We start from the raw sequence: 20,830 nt of genomic DNA on the forward strand, positions 1-20,830 counted from the left end.
GACGAACCCGCGATGCCCCCCGATCACGAGCTAAGCCTCGAAATGAACGTCTTCAAAATGGACTAAAACGACACTTGTTAATCTGCAAATTGTTACGCGAATAAAATATCTCGCGGTCAATGTATGGCGAAAGATCCAAATACATGCAAAAAAAAAATTCATGGTGAGAAAAATTGCATGATCTCTTATCTATCTATTTATTTTATTTGTAACTTTTGATGTTGAATTGATCGAAATACAAACCGTTATCCTCTTCTTCTTCTTTTTCCGTCTAAAGCTTACTTTGTCCTGAAAAAGGGGGTCCCCAAGGACCCTACCATGGTCACTTTGATAAAAAAAAAAGATTTGGTTGGAAATTTTCGGTTGCCTCACATCTCTGACCGAGGATTGAGAAGTTGCCGCATGCATCAAAAACACACACTCGATTGCATTTGTAGAAAATTTTTTTTGCTTACTTTCATTCCAACGAGAGGATCGGGTTTCGAGTTTCGCATGCTGGTACAGTACGGGGTCGCGATAACGTCATTCGTCCTCATAAATTGCGGAAAAAAGAAAGGAGGAAAAAAATTGCATTTTTTGACGGAATACTTTTAGGGAAAATAAGACTCGAGAACCGTCGAAAATTAGCGGGAAATGGAAGGGACTAGGAGTCTATCAAAGGCCCATTTTTGTAACGGTAAATAACCGATTTACTATGGAAAGGGTTAAAAAAGTAAGTAGAAGTTAAAAGAAAAAGAACAAAACCGAATTCACGTGAGATTTTCCGAATTGTATGTAATTCTTTTCCTGCGCGAAGTCAAAAAAGAAATCCGAGGCACCGATCTCTTTAAGGAAAAAACCAATGGGATCAGCCAATGGGATCATCTAATGGCTTTCATTTGCTCACCCAATTGTTGGACCTTGACCAATCAAGATCACCACCACCCTTGTTGAAAAAACTTCTATTCTCCCTTAAGAAAACGCGCTATAACGGCTACGTTCGCTCTTGAATTAGGAAAAATTGCACCGCAGGTCCTCAATCTCGCGTACGGAATGACATCGAGTCTTAAACTTTTCGATCGATTCAATCAAAGTCCCAAGTCTTTCGGAAAAATGCAATCGAGCCCTAAACCTTTCGGTTGGTTTGATTATGTCCTAAACTATTATTCAAAAACGCCATTAACTCCTAAGGCTATGTTTGGTTGTCAGAACAAAAATCAGTATATGATATGTTTTATCATATCTTATGTTCGGTAGATGTCCATGACAGGATAAATGGGAATATAGCCCAAATAAAATATCCTAAAGGAGGGTGTGAAATAGACCTGAATATGATTTCTCAAGAGAGTAAATATGAAAAGAATCAAGTTTTTTCCACAACCAATGCCTCTCCTCCGTGCCGAACCACCTTTCCGACGTGTCGGACCGCCTCTCCAATAGCAGTGACCGTCAAGTGTGGTCACCTCTCTTGGCGGCTCCAGGTTGAGGCCTTCGAGGGAGGGGGGCAAAGTCGGGTATCTCCACGACCTTGTTCTTTAATCGATAGTTTGGCGTGATATGAAATAATGTCCTTCATTCTTTAATCACTTGAATTTTGTCATCATTAGAAAGAGATCTTGACATGTTATGAAGAACTTGATGTTAATCATCGATTTTCAAGATAGCTCTAGTGAATGACCTTTATGAGTGTATCTTCAACTTGTGAAAAGAGGCTGAATAATTTTATTGTTCAGCACTTATTTAGTCACTCAACAAGACAATGAGCAAGGCCAATGGGTCATCTTCAAATGATTTGACTCCAAATCAAGACCCCCGATTCTATTGGGTCCGTTCGATTGATGTCGTGTCTGAATTTAGATTGCATAAACTTATGCTCAACAATAACTTATTCATAAGAACTTATCACTAAATAATTTCTAAAACATTATGATACATTATATCCGCAATTTACCAAATAGCAAATACGATTAGAGGTATGCATGGTCGGGGCCGGTCCGGTCTTGGTTTGGAATCGGGGACCGGACCGGTAGTCTTGGTCCCCTAAATTTTCGGGACCAAGGACCGGATCGGGACCGGACAGGATCGGGACCGGCGGTCCGGGCCGGTCCGGTCCCGATCCCGGCCCAATGGGACCGCTAATATTAGCTACTTATAAAAATCTAACTCTTTGAATACAATATGCTTCAATTGCATGTTAATTTACAATCTATACCTCCCGGTTGAATAAAAAAAATAAGTTGGAATATCATCATCTTGCTATGAAAAATGACATCACGCTAATGCTCTAGAAGTAAGGCTTCTAAATAGAAAAATATGGAGGATCTTGAAAACAATGTAACTGCGTTACTACATGTAGTTTTGGCACAATAAAAGAAGATGAAAAGATTGAAGTAAATATAGGTAGTACAAGGAGACGTGAGTGGAGAAGCGAAGGCGAGACGTGAGCGGAGAGGCGAAGGTGAGACGTGAGGAGAGGCAACAAGGAGATGTAAGTAGAGAGGACTTAGGAAAATTAGGTTAACTAGTCCATGTTAACTAGTTCTTTTTTTCTTTTTTATTATTGGATTATTTTGTTTGAAATCAAACATTTCTAATTATTTTTATAATTTTATGAATCTATAGATATATTTTGAAAGGTCCGATCCGGGAGGTTCGGACCTGTCCCATCCACCATGGACCCGGGGACCGGACCGCCCGGTCACCGGTTCCATTTATTGGGACCGGGGACCGGACCGCCCCCCTCAAGGACCGGACCAACCCGGCCGGTCCGGTCCGGTCCCGGTCCGATCCGAGTTGGTCCGGTCCAATTTGCACACTCCTAGATACGATAGCATTTTATCTACATCTTTGTGGTTTTTTCCCTGATTTTTGTGAGATTTTGTAAGACTTTGAAAAGATTTGAATTCAGGACCTCATGCTTGGATATCATGTGAGGTTTTATGGGACAACTATTAGCTGTTCTATAAGTTTATGCTGTTAAATGAAAGTGTGGTTTAATATTTAAATATTATGTAATTGTGTAGAGAAAAATGCAGAACGGAAAGCTATCAGGGTTTCACTTATTTCCCCCCACCTTGACTCAGACCATGAAACTGGTGCTGTGCTAAAGTGTTTGGTTAAAGCAGAATGGAACTCACTTGTCTTATGTTCTTTTGGATCAATTGAGGAGGATGTGTGCAGTGGCATCAATAACATGATGAAGAAACTTCTTTTGGAGGCGCACGTGCCAAGATGCTACAATCAGATCAAGAACAGTCGATGCTCAAGTTGCCAACATTCTTACAAATGTGTACACAGAACAGAATCTACTGATAAACTTCCAAAGGTGTAGAGTATGTACTAGGAATTTTCCTTTTTGCCGTATCGCCTGTCCTTTTGTCCCTTATCGCGTTCTTGTTGCTCGGCATGTCCCTCGCTTAGGTATGAAAAGAGAAGAGCGAAAAGAGGGAATGAGAGGAAAGTGCCAACAGTAGAGGAAAAAAAAAAGGGATCACATTTCTGATAAGTAGTGAAGAGCACACCCTCATTTTGAGCATCCCTCCAAAAAAAAACACACACACAAGACATTCTCTCACTCAGCTCTTTCTCACACCGAACTTCCTTCATCATCCATGGACGACCAATGCGGCCCATTTAGCTGGGAATTCTGCTTCCAGGAAGAGGTAAGAAGAACTGCATGAAAGAGCCATGGAAATTGCATCTTTCTTCTTTATGTCCTGGTCATGTGATCCGCATTGCCTGGTGCTCACTCTGGTGACAAAGCTTCTTTTTTGCCTCTTCTTCGGGTTTGCGCTAAAGGGTGTTTGTTTTCGCAATTCAATCTTTTGTAGGGCATGGAGGAGCTGAGGCAGGCTCTCTTGTACACTACTTTCGAGCTGCAGACCACAATTGCCTCGGCCAAGGAGGAGATCTCAGGGAGAGAGCTAGAGATGATTCAAATCAAGGATTTGTTGACCAGGACCATGAAAGAGAGAGATGGGGCTCAATCCAGATGCGAGGAGCTACAATTGGAGAAACTCATCCTCCAACAACAGTTAAGCAGAAAAGAGCAACCAAAATTAGCCGCAGCTCCATCGCCGCGCAAAACTTCTAGTGGCGACGATGAGGCAATGTTGGTTTCCTCCGGAGTAAGTAATTCTCCGCTGTCTCCGTCGTCGCCGCAGCCGCCGGCCCTGCCAGTGCCAAAAGTGGCCTTGGAATTGGCGGTCCAGAAGCCGTTGCCGCCCAAAGGGAAGCTATTGCAGGCGGTGATGGAGGCAGGGCCGCTCCTCCAGACGCTTCTCCTGGCAGGTCCCCTGCCTCAGTGGGAGCACCCACCACCACCGCTTGACTCTACTGAGATTCCTCCTGTGGCCATTCCTTCTCCAAGCTCCAGCGCAAAGTTCAATGGCGGTTTCGGTAACAAGAGGAGTTCGGAATGCAGTGAAACCTCTGAATCCCCCAAGAACAAGCATCAGAAGCTCATTTTACACTGATAAAAAGAGCAAGTGCTTGCCAAAAACTAGAACTTTAGTGTGCCCTTTCACTTTTCTTTTTCTCCTAGAACGATGAAGTGAGTGGCTCTTTTGCTTCACTTTAGAAGTAGACCAAGTCTCTCCTAGAATTACAAAAGAGGGATCTTTAACTTACATTCCAAGGTGGAAATAGGCAATCTTGTTCAGTATCAAGAGTACTAATTGTGGATAGATGCGTGTATAGAGTTCTGATATAACTTGTTCAGATTAGTAGGGGGGTCTGCTAACTTCTGAATACAACTTTTGGGACTCTGAGACACTCTTTGGGTATTTGTTGGGGGAAAAAGAATGAAGAATGCTATGATTTTCTCTACTTGCTTTTCAGCTTTTCTGTTGGATGTGTTAAAGCATATGATGGTGATGATGAGTGTGCGTGGCCATGACATGCAATCATAAATCTTCCCGGGGATTTTCCTTCCATGTTTGGTGCCCGCCATTAAAAGTGCATCTAATTGGACTTCACCACCATCATGACTTCACTAATTTAATATATCCTAGAGGAAAAAGCATGATCACACTGAGAGATGAGAGGTGATTCTGTGGTGCAACTATCTCAGAATCTCTTCACTGCAGCAAAAAAAGTTAACAGAATTATCGGTTCCACCAAGAACAACCGATTCTATCAAACTTTTCTCGATCTCTTGCGAAGATCTAACTGATATTGTACGAGCTCATAGGCGTAGCGAAGATTATATATCGCATTCCAATGATTTTTTCAGTGTATTTTTGGGTTTAATTCACTACAGCAAAAAGTTAACAGAATTATCAGTACCATCGGGAACAACCGATTCTATCGAACTTTACTCGATCTCTTGTGAAGATCTAACTGATATTGTACGAGTTCACAGGCATAGCGAAGATTATATATCACATTCCAATGATTTTTTTAGTGTATTTTCGTGATAGCAGTATCGGTCCTTAGAAAAAGTTCTTTCACCTCGATAAATTAATCGAAAAGGCCGGTGCTAAATTTTTCAAGAACAGGAGAGAGTTTCTCAAATAGTCACATGAGGAGGAGGAAATCATCACCAATCCAAGAAGTCAAAAGGAAGGGGGGGTGGGGGTGGGATTTTCATAGGAGCTGAGGAGGGGCTAAAAGGAGAGAGGGTTGCTTTCTTTGAACGGCTTATGAGCATTATCATGGGGATGCACATGCTGCTGAGCTAGGATTATACATTTGATTAGAGAGGGCCCCACACGCTTTCAATTGAGGACCAACCCTTTGGCATTCTTATGCGGGGCTTCGGCTTCCAACATTCTAACATTGGATTAGATGGGAATTGGTTTGTGAAGCTTTTGAGTCAAGTCACACAAAATCATGTCTGTCTTAATGTTACTTATTTTCTTTTTTACTTTCGCTCTATTTTGATAGCTCTTACGATGGACAAACAATTACATTCATTCGTGAATCTCGTTTCGTTACGAATTTAAGGTGACACGATAATAATGGCTCAGTACGACTTCAAGTTTCCATAAATGAGGGCTATATCTTGTGGTTGATGTTCACTTCGAGGGTTTTGAGGCAGAGAACAATTATACTATATTGTGATGATAAAAAAAGGGAATTTGTCACTAATATCTTATCAATCCGGATTTTGCCGGGTGTAAAGGAATACGCGGATTAGGCTGTGTTGGAGCAATCGTACCTTGAATCAATCTCAAGTTCTTCTCTTTGAATTTTGAGGTCATGGAATGAAATATGTGTATGCTTTTTGTATGTCAGTACGGTATTCATGGAGATTGGTTCATCACGAGACATTATAGATTATTTTTCTTGAGAAACCCATTATGTGCATTTATTAATACAAGATGAAGAGTGGACAAATTTTTAAACTCTTCTTGTTCGAAATTCTCAATGTTATGAATATCCGTGAAATGTACAATATAAACTTCTCTACATTAGGTCTCTGAAGATTGATTGTTCAGGCCCTTTAACAGAAGTTATCTTGGAAAGCTAATGAAATTGATCGAATTGCATTGTAAAATAGTATAGCGATCCATAATTCCAAGTTTGAAAATGTGAAGTTGCCATGATCATCGAATTTAGGTTCGAACTTCAATTTAATGGCATCGAATGTAAATTATATTCATGTATTAGCTGAAGAAATCTATAAGATATAAGCCAACAATCCATCCCAAAACCGAAGTTATCTCGGATCTGATTACCAAAAGAACAAGAAAGGAAAAAAAGAAAGAACAGGGAAGAAAAAAGAAAAATTAAAACATAAAGATGAAAATAAATAAAACAACTGAAAAAATTAAAAATAAAGGACAAAAGAGTGACGGTCCCACAGTGCCACCTTCTTCTCCATCTCCCCAACCAGACTCTCTGCAAGAAGAGCCCAAATGTCCTTGCTTCATCGCTACCCAGTTCCAATTCCGCTGTCACCGACTCGCCATCACAAGCGTCTTCCATGTCAAAGACTCCATCTTTTTACCACCAAGAGCAGACCCTCTTTCGCTCTCCCATCGCTTTCCACGCCCCTCTTCAGACACCCCTTTCGCTGCTCCTCCATGTCCGTTCAAGAAGACACTCCCACGTCTCAGGTTCAGCCTTCTCTCTTCTCTGAGACCATAACCCTCGTCGTCGTTTCCACTAAATTTCAAGATTAAGCTCACGGCCCCTCTGGTCTTCTAATTTTCCTTCTTCATGGAACCGGAGGTACGCGATAGCTTTAACTGAGTGCCCCACAAAGGCGTAAAGATGTTAACAACTAAAAAGACAGCTGAGAATTGAATTCCCTTTAGTTCTGAAGGAATGGGAAAGAGAGTTAATGCCTTTGCAGTTTTAGTTATCCCTTGCAAACGGTGGCAGCTTTTGGAAGGGGACAAAAATAGTAGATTTTGGGACTTTCGAAAACGAGGATTGAACCTTATTACGTTACATGCTATTAATAGCGTGGGTGTTGTTATTTTCTTAGGGCGGACCCGTGCGACGAAAATGTGATATACGAGTGGAGCCACCTGGACTCCTTGGTTGATGTTACGAACATCGAGAAAGGAGTCCAGGTAATACCCTTGAATGAGGATATTGATTTTAGCTTGAAACAATCAAATGAATGAAATTCTAGCAAACTAGTTTCTTTCCCCTCAGTTCCTCAACCTTGGCATTGGAAAATGCTAAAAGAAGTGTCGAATGTAGCACCAATTCTGTTTCTCTTGCAAGTGCTAATTAGTCACGCTAATGGGACAAATTTTTTTTTTTTTGATGTCTGGGAACTGAGGCAAGCATTGTCCCAAATCTGATGTGCTATGTGCTTGTGGGAATTTGCAATGGCCTGGTAATTCGATCCTTCCTTAACGGAAGGATGCGAAAAGAATGGCTGTTCAGGCTAATCTGCATATAGACCTGGGTGGGCAGATGGAGATTGGAAGTTTGCATTTGACTTTTGATATCAGGAACAAAGTTGTAGCTGTAAGATATCCGCAGAAGATGATAGTTTTGTAATAAATGTGGAAACTCTCTGCAGGGTTTTACTTGCTGATGTAGCAGCTTTTTTTTTTTTTTGCATTTGGCCTCCTAGGCAAGGATATAGTTAAGTATCACAGTACCATGAAGTGTGTCCTATACTATCTTTCCTTTCTTTGGTATAATCCTGTATGTCTCTTGATACGTTATTTTTCATATCAAACATATCTTCCTAATTTATACTTCTGATATGTCCTGGGGTGATGGTCAGTTGCAGGATAGCCTACTCCAGTCTAGGGCTTACTGGGTTAATAAATCTTTGATTGCTTGGAATGTGGACATTGAAGATGGTTCTTACTTCTTGTATGCCAGTAAATGCGCTTCATTAGCTGTTACAGTTGATGGCATTCAAGGTCTGCATCCTACTAAATATTGGCTTCAACCATCTTAATCTTTGTTTGGAAAAATCCTTATTTCTAGCCTACTAAATTGTCTTCTAGAAGCTGATTCTTTTTGCATAAATAGCAGGTTATGATGTGAAGATAAAACTCAAAAGAGCTGGCGGTCCTCTTCCTGCAAATGTGCACTTTGTTTTTTTATTTTTGTTGACCAAATGATTATCCTTGCTAAGCTCTTTCTTATAAGCATTAACGTTTGCTTGAACTTTTGATATTAGGTACTTGAAAAATTTCCACATATTCAAGATTACGGAGCTTTTGAACTCCCTTCTGCTCTGGATGCTAAAACTCTCCTCAAATGCCAATTGGCTATTGCCATATTTAGACGTAAGGCAAACAAATAAATATATATATATTGTAAGGCAAAACTGTTTGTTTATCATTGCCAAAATTGTCTCAGCCTGTCATTGTTGTGTCTGAGGTTTTAATTTTGGCATAGCTTCGTACTATTACAATTTTGTGGCAGCCAATGATGCTTCATAGATGATGGTTTCTTGTCTGAATGGAGTTTACTATTCTTGCTTTCTCATTAAGTATGAAAAGTCTGCCGGGTGATGCTCTTCCCATTTCCATAGGCAGGTTGCTTGATGCTTTGATATTTCATTAGCTTGTGCAAGAGCCTTTGACTTGTAACTCTATGCTTAACTAAGACAAATACCGCTTAACTAAGACAAATACATCAGACCTATTGCCTGTTATGAACCGGTGGTGTCAGAAGTAATTGGCCTGTGTTATTTCTCTTTTCATGAAACAGCTGATGGAAGATGCTGCGATGCCACTGGTTTGCAGTTACCTGGTGTCCTTGATGAGTTATTTGCTTACGCCGGTCCTCTAGGAGCAGTTTTCTCAGAAGAAGCTATCTCTCTTTACCTTTGGGCTCCGACAGCTCAAGTATGTCCATCTTGAAGTAATTTTCGTGTTTGATGTGTAAAGTTTGATTTTGTGCTAAGGTGTTTTCTTATATCCTCCTGTTTGCTTTCTAGAGTAGATAGTACGAGCTTTTCTTTATAGGGAACCATTGGGTGGGGATCCATTTGAAATTGTGCCCCTAGAGGAGGTTGAAGGTGTCTGGACTGCTAAAGGGCCCAAAGATTGGGAAGGATGCTACTATGTGTATGAAGTCTGCGTTTACCATTGGACCACCTTGCAAGTTGAAAAATGCTATGCAAATGATCCTTATTCCAGAGGGTATGCTGGCTGTTTCCTTTAGTTGTGTCTGCGTAGATTCCATCAACATGTAGTTTCAGTCTGAACATAGCATTATAAATTTTAAGCTCTTTTTTGGAATGTGACCATTACAACCTTTGGCTGTTAATACAGTCTATCATCAGATGGTTGGCGGACATTACTGGTGAATCTCAATTCTGAAGCTCTAAAACCTGAAGAATGGGATAAATTGGCAGACGAGAAGCCTCACATTAAATCCTTTGCTGATATCAGTATTTATGAGTTGCACATAAGGGATTTCAGGTTGATTCAAAACTTTCCACTGTTTTCTCCTCTCAGTAAGGTTCATCATATTGCCTTAAGTTGTTTCATTGTACTTTGGCTTTTTAAAATATTAAGGTACATCTTACTTGTAAATTCTTGTGTGTGAGAGAATTATTGCTTGAACGTGCTGTTCTGTGCTCTACCTTACTTGCGCCATGAGACTGCTTCATCTTCTTTCAAGCTTAATAGTTATCAATTTTGTGCTTGATGACATTCCTGATGACATGTCCATGTGGTGCATTCATTGGATATGGTTCATGACAACCTCATCCAGATATGTTGGAAATTCTGATAGTTGGTATTTTGTAATGTAATGTGGCTGTTTTTACCTGTGTTATTTATTTTGTCTGCTGTCCTCCTCATATACTTTACTGCAGTTTTTGCCAGTGCTTCTGCTCATCTCGGTTTTGTCTATTGCCACTGCAGTGCCAATGACGGTACAGTCCCCCCTGACGTTCGTGGTGGTTATGAGGCGTTCACTTTGCAGGTGACTTCTTGTAATATAATTTGTCCTTTCTTCTTTCAATGCCTTTTACTTTGTTACAGCTAATACAGTAGGGCATAATTTTTTTATAGACTACTTGGATTGCATCGTCCAATTTCCATGGAGGTTCTTTTGTCAGTTCAAAATTAACTAGGATTGATGGGGCACTGAATGGAAGGAAGATTGGCAATTAAAATGCATTTGCATCCAGGATAATATGTTTTACTTTGTTTAATTAGATTGTTGCTTCACATAGTCCAAAATCCAGAAACCTTTTCACTGTTTTATGCAAGTATTTTGTCCCAGAGAGAGGACTTCTCTGTTTGGCTGACAATCAAGTTGAGGAGGTTTTGGGGTCCCCGTGCCCCCCTGACTACAATCTTTCTCTAGAATCTACAGGGTCCTTGAATCTCAACCATGCGCTGGTTCCTTAAACCACTGATTCTTTATTGCTGCTAGCCCTTACAACAATCATTTTCTTTGACACAAACTTCTCGCCCAGCCCATCTCGAGAGTGTCGACTATTATGAAGAAACTGATTCAGTCACTCTTTATAATATATTTTGGGGCAGTCATCTATGTTCTTTAAAGAGAGATAAGGAGCCTAATTAGTATATCTTGATTTGAATGTTGCTGCTAATGTTCTTCTGGTGGGTTTAAGCCAAGAATGGGCAGAAGGAGCATGTGGAAATATGGCAATGTAAATCTCCGTTGTATTGTTCCTAATAGTTGATTGTGAATGAGACTCTGTGTCACTACCGAGTCAAAGTGAAACGAATTAAATAATTTCACTAATGCTCAACGCTTTTGGCTATGAAAGGAGTCAGCTGGTGTGCAGCACTTAAAGAAGTTATCAGATGCTGGCATCACACATGTCCATCTCCTGCCGACCTACCAGTTTGCTGGTGTGGACGACGAGAAAGAGAAATGGAAGTTTGTTGGTAAGATCTTAGTTGTACTTGTAGTAATTTCTCATCCCAAATCATGCCCCACCCAAATCTACTCAGAAAAATAGATTTGAGTGTAGTAAATTGTGAAAGCATATCAAGTAAAAGGGTGTCTCAGTGGGAATCCGACCATATTGTATAATCTTCTCTTCGCTTCTCATGCTTGATCTTTCAAACAGCTTAATCTACCATGTCAGTGGAGGTCGAATTACTTTCTTTGTCACTACTATATTTTTCTCTTTGAAATTTGTGAGACAATTCAATTCTAAGACGAACCAATTGAGCATATCTGCTCTTTTATGCTCTTGCACTTGAATAACCTTAATTTTTCTTATGTCACATCATCCTTCTCTTGACATAAAAGGCTTTTGCAGATGTCAAGAAGCTGGAAATATTACCCCCTGACTCAGATGAGCAACAATTTCAGATCACAGCAATCCAAAATGAAGATGGCTATAATTGGGGGTAAGCTATGTTGATCACCATTTACCAGGTCTACTAGGACTTGGGTCTCTTTCTTGGGCGGGGCATCAAGTACATGTATCTTTACGAATGTTGGTACATCTAAAAGCCAGAGTAGATCCTAAAGGGATCCCATGCTAATACTGTTAGGATTGATGATCTCCTAGAAAAGAGTTGATATCAATGTTAGGTGGATCAGCCTCCCTCAGAGAAGAGGAAGAAGGAGGGGAGGGGAAAAAAGAGAGGGGGGGGTGTGTGGGGTGGTATGGTAGGATGATTGTGAGAGAGGGTTTGCATTGAATGCTGCTTGTGATTAAACTTATAAGCACCAGGATGTTGTATGCTTGGCTTGGTGGGCAATATACTCTCCGTTTTTCTTTTGCAATTTTGTCGAGATTTAGCCATATTTCTCTGGAGAGTGAAATGATAAAGAACAGAGGAAGCAATTTGTTGTGTGGTAATTTCCATAGACAAAGGAAATAGGAGGGAAGGGGCCCCTTATAGTAGGTTTAGAGGTCCTTCGAGAAGTGGGTGGAAATGGAGGGAAATGAGAAGTACCATGAAGATCAAATAGTGTACTTTCAAAATAAATCGTTGGTAGCTAAGTTGTCAAGCTCCCCTCTTGGGAACCGGCTGATGAGGGTTTCAATCCTCACCTCTCGCAATTGCCCCACGGGGTGATGCGTCAGTGATGGTGCTACTTCAATCCCACCTTGGGGTGCCGAGTTCAAATCCATTTTCATGTAATTACCACAGCCTTACCTGGGTGCAGTTGTGGGGGCCCTGCTTTACTCCTGCAAGGAGTATTTATCCCGCAACAGGCGTAAGCAAGAACAGAGCAGCTCTTCCCATGGTCGAATAAAAAAGGATTGGTGGTGACGCCCCATAATTCATCATTCTTTTCCTTATGCTTCTTTTGAGCAACTGAATAAGAAAAATAGGATATTCTCTTCCCAGTTCCTTCCATTCTTCTCATCTCCAATAATAACTTATACTCCTTCTGGTTGCAACTTAAGTTTCCAAGTACTGGATTCTCCTTTAAATCTTACTACCAAGTGATAATCATTATTTTGCTTGTATGAATAATGTGCAGGTACAATCCCGTTCTATGGGGTGTTCCAAAAGGAAGCTATGCCAGTAACCCCAATGGTCCCTCCCGTACGTTGCAGTTCAGAAAGATGGTTCAGGTCTGAAAATTGGATCTTCTTTGTTTCCTGATGTAAAGTCCATGCTTCAGTGTCATAAATAGACCATTTATGTGACGGAGATGGTAATGTGACTAGTAAAAAGACTCACTTTGATGGTTTTCTTCTGCATATGATTAGTTGCAAATTGCAGGCACTCAACAAAATAGGCCTTCGAGTTGTAATGGATGTTGTCTACAATCATTTGCATGCAAGTGGACCATTTGATGAGAATTCTGTTCTTGATAAGGTAGTTTTGTCATATTTACACCTCTTGAACTGTGTCTCAAGCCTTAAATGGTCTGTTATGAGCATTAAACTTCACATTACAAAGAAGTCTCATATATTTCTGGGTGAACTCCTCTTTGCCATGCTGATTTTTTATTTTTTATTTTTAGATTGTTCCAGGTTACTACCTGAGGAGGAATGCTGATGGTTTTATTGAGCATAGTACATGCATCAACAACACGGCCAGCGAGCATTTCATGGTGGAGAGGTTGATTGTTGACGATCTTCTATGCTGGGCAGTTGACTATAAGGTGACAAGTTGTGACTGACTGTCATGTATAACTCTGATGACAGTTTCTGAGTTTCAACTTTTGGTTGCAATGAATCATTTTTCTTACAATCGCATTTAGTGTTCTTGTAAGCCTAGGTTAGAATTTCTTACATCATGTCCTTTCCAGCTTGTTGCAGACATTTCATATTATGCCTCTTTTATTAGGTTGATGGGTTCCGCTTTGACCTCATGGGTCACATTATGAAACGGACAATGGTATGCCACTTTGCATCTCCATCCCTCTTCATATACTTTCTGGTCCTCGTTTATACAGGGTGTGTAGAGGATTTTTTTGAGAATATATGCCTACTGCACTGGTTCTGTCCTTTTTCTTATTTGATGGATTACTTAGTGGACCTCTCTGGCTTAGCTCAGTTGGGTATAAATAAACTATAATTTCACATTGCTTCAAACATATGACTATCGGGTGTTACCCGTGCACTGCTGAGCCAGATGCGTGTCAAGAGAGACCACATTATAAGCAAGAGGAATGAGTGGCCATACTAAGAGATGCCCATAGTTGCCTAGAATATGTAGTTCGATGGGTCATGGTATAGAGCGAGAATGGATACAGAATATGCCATTCGCTAAGAAAGCTGCAGGCTTAGTGAGTTCGCTAAATAAGGTTGCGGTCTCTTTGGAGCATTCATCAGGAGGCATTCACTGTGTAAGATGTGAATCTAATACTTCCTTCTTGTAATTTGTCATTTAGAATCACCAAAAAAAGGTGCCATAACGATTATTATTAAGCATATAACACATTGCTTCTTCAAGACTCATCTCATGTGCTGGCTGCAACTACTAGATATGAACTAATTTTGCACATATTTCCAGCAGTATGTATGTCATTGTACAAAATTTAAACCGACGACCAATCTGCTTCTTCTTTTCAGCTCAAGGCCAAAGCTGCACTCCATGGACTATCAAAAGAAAGGGATGGAGTTGACGGTTCTTGTGTATATATGTAGGTTTGGGGTTTCATTAAACTGTGAATTGGTATTATTTCACGTCACAAACTTGTTTCCTCTCTGCTAGTGGTTTCGACTGTGTTATTTAACAACATTACATGCTTTCACCAACTAGATACGGTGAAGGGTGGGACTTTGGTGAAGTTGCCAAAAATGGAAGGGGCATCAATGCTTGTCAATTCAATCTTTGTGGAACTGGAATTGGGAGGTAGTAATACTTTACATTGTCTATAAATATGTTGATGTACATGTAGATATTGATGTATACATGCACAAACTACATAAGGTAGGCAGAAGCATCTGTGCCTAGATGCAGACATAAAGTATCAATTACTAATCATCTGGCAATGTGATTCAGCTTTAATGATCGAGTTCGAGATGCAATTCTTGGAGGATCTCCATTTGGTCATCCTCTTCAGCAAGGATTTGCAACTGGTCTATACCTGCAGGTAGATATTGAACAATGTTCTCAATTTGGACATGAGTTCTTTCTTGGTATATAATTCTCAAGTGGGAAATAAACTGCTAATTCTATCTTGTTAATCTTAGGCTTGTTAGATTTTGTCGTCGAACGCAAAATCGTATGCTATCCTATAGAGGGAAACTACATGTATGGCCTATTTAAATCTCGTTAGATAAGCAATGTGGGATCACTTGCAATGGAAATGGGATGTGGAATTGACAAATAGAGAGCCACTCACACGAAATAAACTTGGGGTAAAACCTAACTCTAATACCATGTTAGAATGTTTATTCTAAAAGTTTAAGCTATCAAGTGGAGGGAGACTATATGTTTATAAGACCCATCTAAATCACACAAATAAGGGATAACGATCTGATGGTGGAGAACCACTTTTTCTGAAAAATGCTTGAACTCTTAGTTGTTCTGAAGTAATTATGGAATATATTCTTATTCTACCAGCTTGCTGTTAATGACGTGTTATCTTCGGTTTCCCGAACCAAACTGGCTGATGCCACGTTGTCAATTTGTCTGATTTGAAGTTTTTTGTGACTCTTCCACTGCCGAATTTTTGTTCCCCCATATTTCACTTTTGATTTATACTTGTATTTTACAGTGTTGATAATCTCATGGACAGAAAGCTACTGTATCTTGGTTAAGGTCTGACTTACTATTTTGGATGAGTGATATTGAATTGGAGGCGTAATTGCTTCCTATATCATATGCTGATTCTTAGGGGAAAGATGCGGCTTGTTTGTGCTGTATGCATTAATCAGATTATCTGGTTTATTGCAATTGATTAGTTCCTTTCTGCAGGGTAATGGTCATGACCACGGTACACAAGCTAAAGAGAAGCTCATGCTTGCTTTGTCAAAGGATCATATCCAGGTTATCGTGCTTTCAAGTTGTTGCTATTGATTGAGTTAATATATCAAAATTTAAAAAAAGTACTGCAAAATTGCTTAGTTGCATCAAGTTGAGTAAGGAAAGGCATCCACCTTAAAATGGAGGATATATTATAACCCACAATGGCCGGAAAATGAGCATAAAGGACTACGATGCAAATACTTTTGATATCAAAAGGTGTGATAGTACTGCTGTGCCAAGTTGGAAAATAGGAAAAATAGCCAGATGAAACATTCGAGGGATGACTTCAATAGCTGACCCACATGACCCTTATTCTCTAAGTCCTCTTTATCTGATTCTGATGTAATGTTTACATAAGAAACCTTGCATTTCTCAGGTTGGGATGGCAGCAAACTTGAGAGACTATGTCTTCACTAATCATGAAGGCAATGAGGTATGTGTTTGGCTGTGGGATCTCTTTTCTTCTGGTGTCTTGGAACCTTCTTTGATAGGCATCTGTCTTCGAGTGATAATTCATCATTGAAGCCTGCTTGTGGAAAATGAATTACAGTACTTCAAAAACTTGTTGCCAGGACGCATGTTTAGCTTATTTCTATATTTCTTGGCATCTGTTACATTTGAGCTAATTGCTGTTGTTCATATAACTAAACGTGCCTTGGGAAAGGGAATAAGCAAACTTGCTTATTATTTCTCTAAGTTGTTCAATGGTATACACAGATGCCATGACTAGGATCTGACTGCTTTTGTGATTATTAATAGCCACGAAGCTAATTGAATTTCAGGTAAAAGGGTCTGAAGTTTTGACTTATGATGGAAGTCCCGTAGGATATGCTCTGTGCCCCACTGAAACAGTAAGAAATCTCCATTTCTTTGTTCATGCTGGTTTCTCATCTCTCCTGTGCCTAACATTTTTACCTGCGTTAGTCATTTTAAATCTCCTGTTAAGGTAGTAGACATCAACAACGATGTGAAATTAGTGATTCTTTTTAATTCTGATAGACAAGATAGAGGTGGCTAGAATTACTAAGTTAAATTCATAGGGTGGATGTCATCTTTGTCAAAATAAAAAGAAAATAATCTCATTGATTGGGAGATTTGTATTTGTTGCATGAAGCAAAGACGTTTTGGAATCGCATGCATACTTCATATTGGAGAATGCGAGTTGAGAAAAGTATGCTGATCTGTTTTTGCTTGTGATTTCGTATAATATATGACTAGAATGGAGGGTTATCTTCTCAATACTGTATGGAATTACAGTCTAAACAGAATTGTGGTGTTAATACGGTTTATTGATTTGAACCATACATTGCCTGGGATAATGCTACAGAGCAGGGATTACTTTCATGGTTCTGCGTGCAGTTGGTAGCCAACACGAGTCGATATGCTCTTTGCTGAAAACTTTGTCTGTATATAGCTATTTCCCAGTATTCATCAATTGCATATCTGATATGATTCTCAATGCAAACACATCAAAAGAATTTCTTACTCTTGTTGTTCTTATGATCTGTAAGAACTTCCATCACATTTCAAGTTTCTTATACGATGAGTCTTTCCAATATTTTGCAGCTTAATAGTTGTTCCATTGACACCATTTATTGCTCTAATAGGTTAATTATGTCTCTGCTCATGACAATGAGACCCTATTTGACATTGTGAGCTTGAAGGTATGCAGTACGCATTTTTGTATATCATACCGACTTTCTTGTTCTTTTTGTAGCTTAGAATTTCCCCAACATGTACACCAAACAGGAAACAGGGGAAACTGATACCTGACTTATTAACTTTGATTTTTCCATCTAACCTTGCTCCTCTTACTTTCAGACTCCTATGTCAATTTCTGTGGATGAAAGATGCAGGATGAATCATCTAGCAACTAGTACAATCGCACTTTCACAGGTTTTTGTGGAACTTTCCTGCTCTTTGTGATGTTGGACAGCTTAATGCTGTCAATTTTGAAGGAAATCAACATTCTGGAGACTAATGTCTCTTTGAAATGCTTTTGTATGCTTGTCACTTTCGTTTCTCAAGTATCCACTTTCATGGTAATTCACTTAGGGTGTCCCGTTTTTCCATTGTGGTGATGAGTTACTACGATCCAAATCACTCGATCGTGATTCTTACAACTCTGGTGACTGGTTCAACAGGTGAAGTTTGAATCTTCACCATCAGCTTTCCACTTTCTTTATAGATGTTCCACTCTCAACCGTCATGTAAACTATGATGAGAAGAAATTAGTATTTGCTGAAGTTGCTTTGATGCCAAATGCTATGTTTCTCTTCTTAATCTAACATGAATGTCCTTCTACAATTGTTTTTAGACTGGACTTCACTTACAATGATAATAATTGGGGTGTCGGTCTTCCCCCAAAAGAGAAGAATGAGAAAAACTGGCCTCTGTAAGTTAATTAAAAGTTTCAAATTGTTGCTTGGTTTGAATCACCTTGATGTCTCCTCTTAGTCTCCCATTTAAGCCGTTGCATATACTAACGTGAATTTGCTGATGTGATAATTGTTTTCCTTCTGCTTTTCTTTCCCAGAATCAAACCAAGACTAGCAGATCCATCCTTCAAGCCTCAAAGGAGTAATATCCTTGCTGCTGTGGATAATTTCTTGAATTTATTACGCATTAGATACTCTTCACCCCTTTTCCGTTTGAAGACTGCAAACGCTATCCAGGTGAGATCAATTCTGACAACATTGGAGACTGTTGCACTTATATGCAGCTGCGTATTTATGTAAGTGAAGTACCATATACTTCTGGCAAGATAAAGTACCATACTGTTGGTAATGGGTGACTTGTGCATTGATATGAACTATCTTGTTAGTGGAGGAATTTAACTAGAACTACAACCTATGATAGTAAAATGTACTGAATTTGGATCCCTCGCACTTACGAATACATAAAAGTAAAGGAACAGCAGATGACTTGCTTTTCAGAAATATTTTGTAAACTTGAGTTTCCACTATAAATGACACTTTACTTAATAAACTCTGTTAACAGTTGTCCTCTATATTAGTTTGTATTATCTGGTTTTCCTATACTTGTTTGGCCTTGATAGACGCGTAGATTATCTCTTGTAGATGAGCTCCTTTTTCATGGGTTTGCCCTCCTAATGGTGCCAGCATGAATGAAACTTTTTGCTTATGAATGGATGCAACAAGTATGGTACTTCTTCAAATAAAAGGGAAAAATTATGGCTTCCTCAGACTTTTTCACATGCACTATATTTGTAATTCCTTTAAATCCTCATTTTCTGGCCAACTGTTTAATTGGCTACTACTATAAATTGATGCGACAAAGTTGACTTTTTCTTAAAACGGATAAAGACATTGTATGTCAATCACTGAGAAGTAATTCTTTCTCATTAGCTTCTCCATGTAAGTGCCACATAATGTGCCATTGAGATGTTGGGGAGTCAAAATGAGAATGTAATTGTAAAGAGCCCTGAAGTGTGCAGACCAAAAGAAAGGGCTTGTGGGTTCTTATGCGCTTCGAATTTTGTAGGAACGCGTACGTTTTCTCAATACTGGTCCATCACAAATCCCTGGTGTCATAGCGATGAGCATGGAAGATGGCCATGAAGGTGTCCCAGGATTGACTCAACTAGACCCCATGTCTGTGAAAGTAAAATATCCATATGCTTCTCCGTATATTAATTGCTCACTCTCATAGGAATTTGTTCTTGACAGCTATTCGTACATTGCCCTTGTTATCAATTCGTGCCCATCTGAGGTTTCATTTGCTAGCCCGGCATTGCGAGCAAAAGCCCTTCAACTGCATCCAGTACAGGTAGAAAGTTGGACTTGAAGTTACTTTGAATCTCCACAATAGAGTTGCCCCCTTGAATATTTGATGTTTCTATAGTTTATCTTTTGGCCTGTCGAATTTGGAAGGCCATGATTTTGACGTCTGACAAGTTTGCTCTTGTGATTATGCTTGGTTGAAATAGTTAATTCTATTAGATTGATGGCTTCAATATGTGCGACGCAGGTTATGTCAACTGATGAGGTAGTGAAGACCTCAAGCTTTGAGGCATCCTCGGGGTGCTTAACCATTCCTGCAAGGACCACATCTGTGTTCGTTGAGCCCAGAAATGATTGACTATATAAGTGCGGTCGATGAGGCACCTGATGTTTTCGCATTGAGTTGGTTAGTTTGTGAAAAGTTTCACAGGTCAGAGCTTGCGAGACAAAAGGAATACCTTTAAAAGCGATCATGATGCCGATGACAACAGTAAGTGGCCCAGGGAACTCCTCTTTTCGCGGTCCTCGGTGACTGAATAGATACCGAGTAGCATGCGACTTGTGTCAGCCATAACAATCTCCTGTCCAGATGGAGAAAACTCGAAGAAAGAACTATTATAATGCTATTTACGTCGTTAATAACAGCGTTCTTTTTTAATAACATTATAGATAAATCCTATCTGCACTCTCCTCCCAATTTTTCTGAGGTTCTTTTGCTTCAGCTGTTGAGCGGCTGATGATGTTGCACAATTTTGCTCGTGGAAGCCAAGTGAAAGAGACTTTTCCCTCATTAAACGAGGGGTTTGAAGCTAAAATCGGTGGAGTTGGCATCAAGTCCTTATCCTGAAAGCAAGCTCTATATTTACATAGTTCAATATAGAACCTACTTGCATTGAAGTAATCAACCTAGCAAGGACAAACTGTTGTTATTGGTCGACATTTTACCAGTCTCTTTCGGGTATTTTCCCTGAATTCGTGCCGGGATCGACCGATGTGCTGGATAAACTTTCAAACATTAGTTTAAATTCCCCACGACGTTTTGATAAAAGGTTCGAAATGCCTTGGCCACTACCATCAAGTAAGAGAATGTCCTATTATTGTTCCAAAGCAGCTCCTCACAGAAACCTTCATGGGTACAGGGAACCTGATGTTAGACACAGCTGCGGATGCAAAACCTTCGGGGCGGCAGGAGGAGACGCTAATACATTTTCCTGAAAAACTTAACTTCAGACGGGAGGATATGGTTCACGGATCATTGCCAGTGACAACCAACGATTCTCGCATGATACGTGCAGACTCCCGCAT

General features: G+C 39.8%; 2 protein-coding genes across 9 annotated transcripts; both read left to right on the forward strand.

The window, feature by feature from the left end:
* The first annotated feature begins 3,293 nt into the window (after positions 1 to 3,293).
* On the forward strand, positions 3,294 to 4,913 carry LOC115754318 (protein enabled homolog). 2 transcript variants are annotated; one of them, XM_030693318.2, is made up of 2 exons: positions 3,294 to 3,669; positions 3,810 to 4,913. In XM_030693318.2, the coding sequence occupies exons 1-2, from the start codon at positions 3,667 to 3,669 to the stop codon at positions 4,452 to 4,454; spliced, it is 648 nt and encodes a 215-aa protein (XP_030549178.2). In that variant the 5' UTR covers positions 3,294 to 3,666; the 3' UTR covers positions 4,455 to 4,913. The 2 variants fall into 2 exon arrangements, with proteins under 2 accessions (XP_030549178.2, XP_030549169.2); XM_030693309.2 differs by having other exon boundaries at positions 3,303 to 3,641.
* A 1,886-nt stretch (positions 4,914 to 6,799) lies between these two features.
* LOC115751193 (pullulanase 1, chloroplastic) lies at positions 6,800 to 20,221 on the forward strand. 7 transcript variants are annotated; one of them, XM_048278646.1, is made up of 28 exons: positions 6,800 to 7,040; positions 8,174 to 8,315; positions 8,428 to 8,483; positions 8,579 to 8,687; positions 9,115 to 9,251; positions 9,349 to 9,548; positions 9,681 to 9,830; positions 10,278 to 10,338; positions 11,156 to 11,276; positions 11,657 to 11,747; positions 12,838 to 12,931; positions 13,083 to 13,178; positions 13,327 to 13,467; positions 13,653 to 13,703; positions 14,381 to 14,451; positions 14,571 to 14,663; positions 14,814 to 14,904; positions 15,729 to 15,803; positions 16,159 to 16,215; positions 16,565 to 16,633; positions 17,390 to 17,446; positions 17,604 to 17,678; positions 17,838 to 17,926; positions 18,100 to 18,177; positions 18,319 to 18,457; positions 19,287 to 19,396; positions 19,472 to 19,571; positions 19,773 to 20,221. In XM_048278646.1, the coding sequence occupies exons 1-28, from the start codon at positions 6,840 to 6,842 to the stop codon at positions 19,881 to 19,883; spliced, it is 2,865 nt and encodes a 954-aa protein (XP_048134603.1). In that variant the 5' UTR covers positions 6,800 to 6,839; the 3' UTR covers positions 19,884 to 20,221. The 7 variants fall into 7 exon arrangements, with proteins under 7 accessions (XP_048134603.1, XP_048134605.1, XP_030544822.2 ...); XM_048278648.1 differs by having other exon boundaries at positions 15,732 to 15,803; XM_030688962.2 differs by having other exon boundaries at positions 8,431 to 8,483.
* The last annotated feature ends 609 nt before the right edge of the window (positions 20,222 to 20,830 follow it).

Source organism: Rhodamnia argentea, chromosome 5, assembly GCF_020921035.1.
Source record: "Rhodamnia argentea isolate NSW1041297 chromosome 5, ASM2092103v1, whole genome shotgun sequence".
Taxonomy (NCBI): Eukaryota; Viridiplantae; Streptophyta; class Magnoliopsida; order Myrtales; family Myrtaceae; genus Rhodamnia; species Rhodamnia argentea.

Excerpts from the sequence above, each read along its gene's own strand:
- LOC115754318 (XM_030693309.2), top strand. The coding sequence starts at position 3,591 with ATGGACGACCAATGCGGCCCATTTAGCTGGGAATTCTGCTTCCAGGAA. Across the intron at positions 3,642-3,809 it reads AATTCTGCTTCCAGGAAGAG|GGCATGGAGGAGCTGAGGCA; the intron begins GTAAGAAGAACT and ends AATCTTTTGTAG.
- LOC115751193 (XM_048278646.1), top strand. The coding sequence starts at position 6,840 with ATGTCCTTGCTTCATCGCTACCCAGTTCCAATTCCGCTGTCACCGACT. Across the intron at positions 9,252-9,348 it reads TTTGGGCTCCGACAGCTCAA|ATAGTACGAGCTTTTCTTTA; the intron begins GTATGTCCATCT and ends TTTCTAGAGTAG. Across the intron at positions 13,704-14,380 it reads ACATTATGAAACGGACAATG|CTCAAGGCCAAAGCTGCACT; the intron begins GTATGCCACTTT and ends TCTTCTTTTCAG.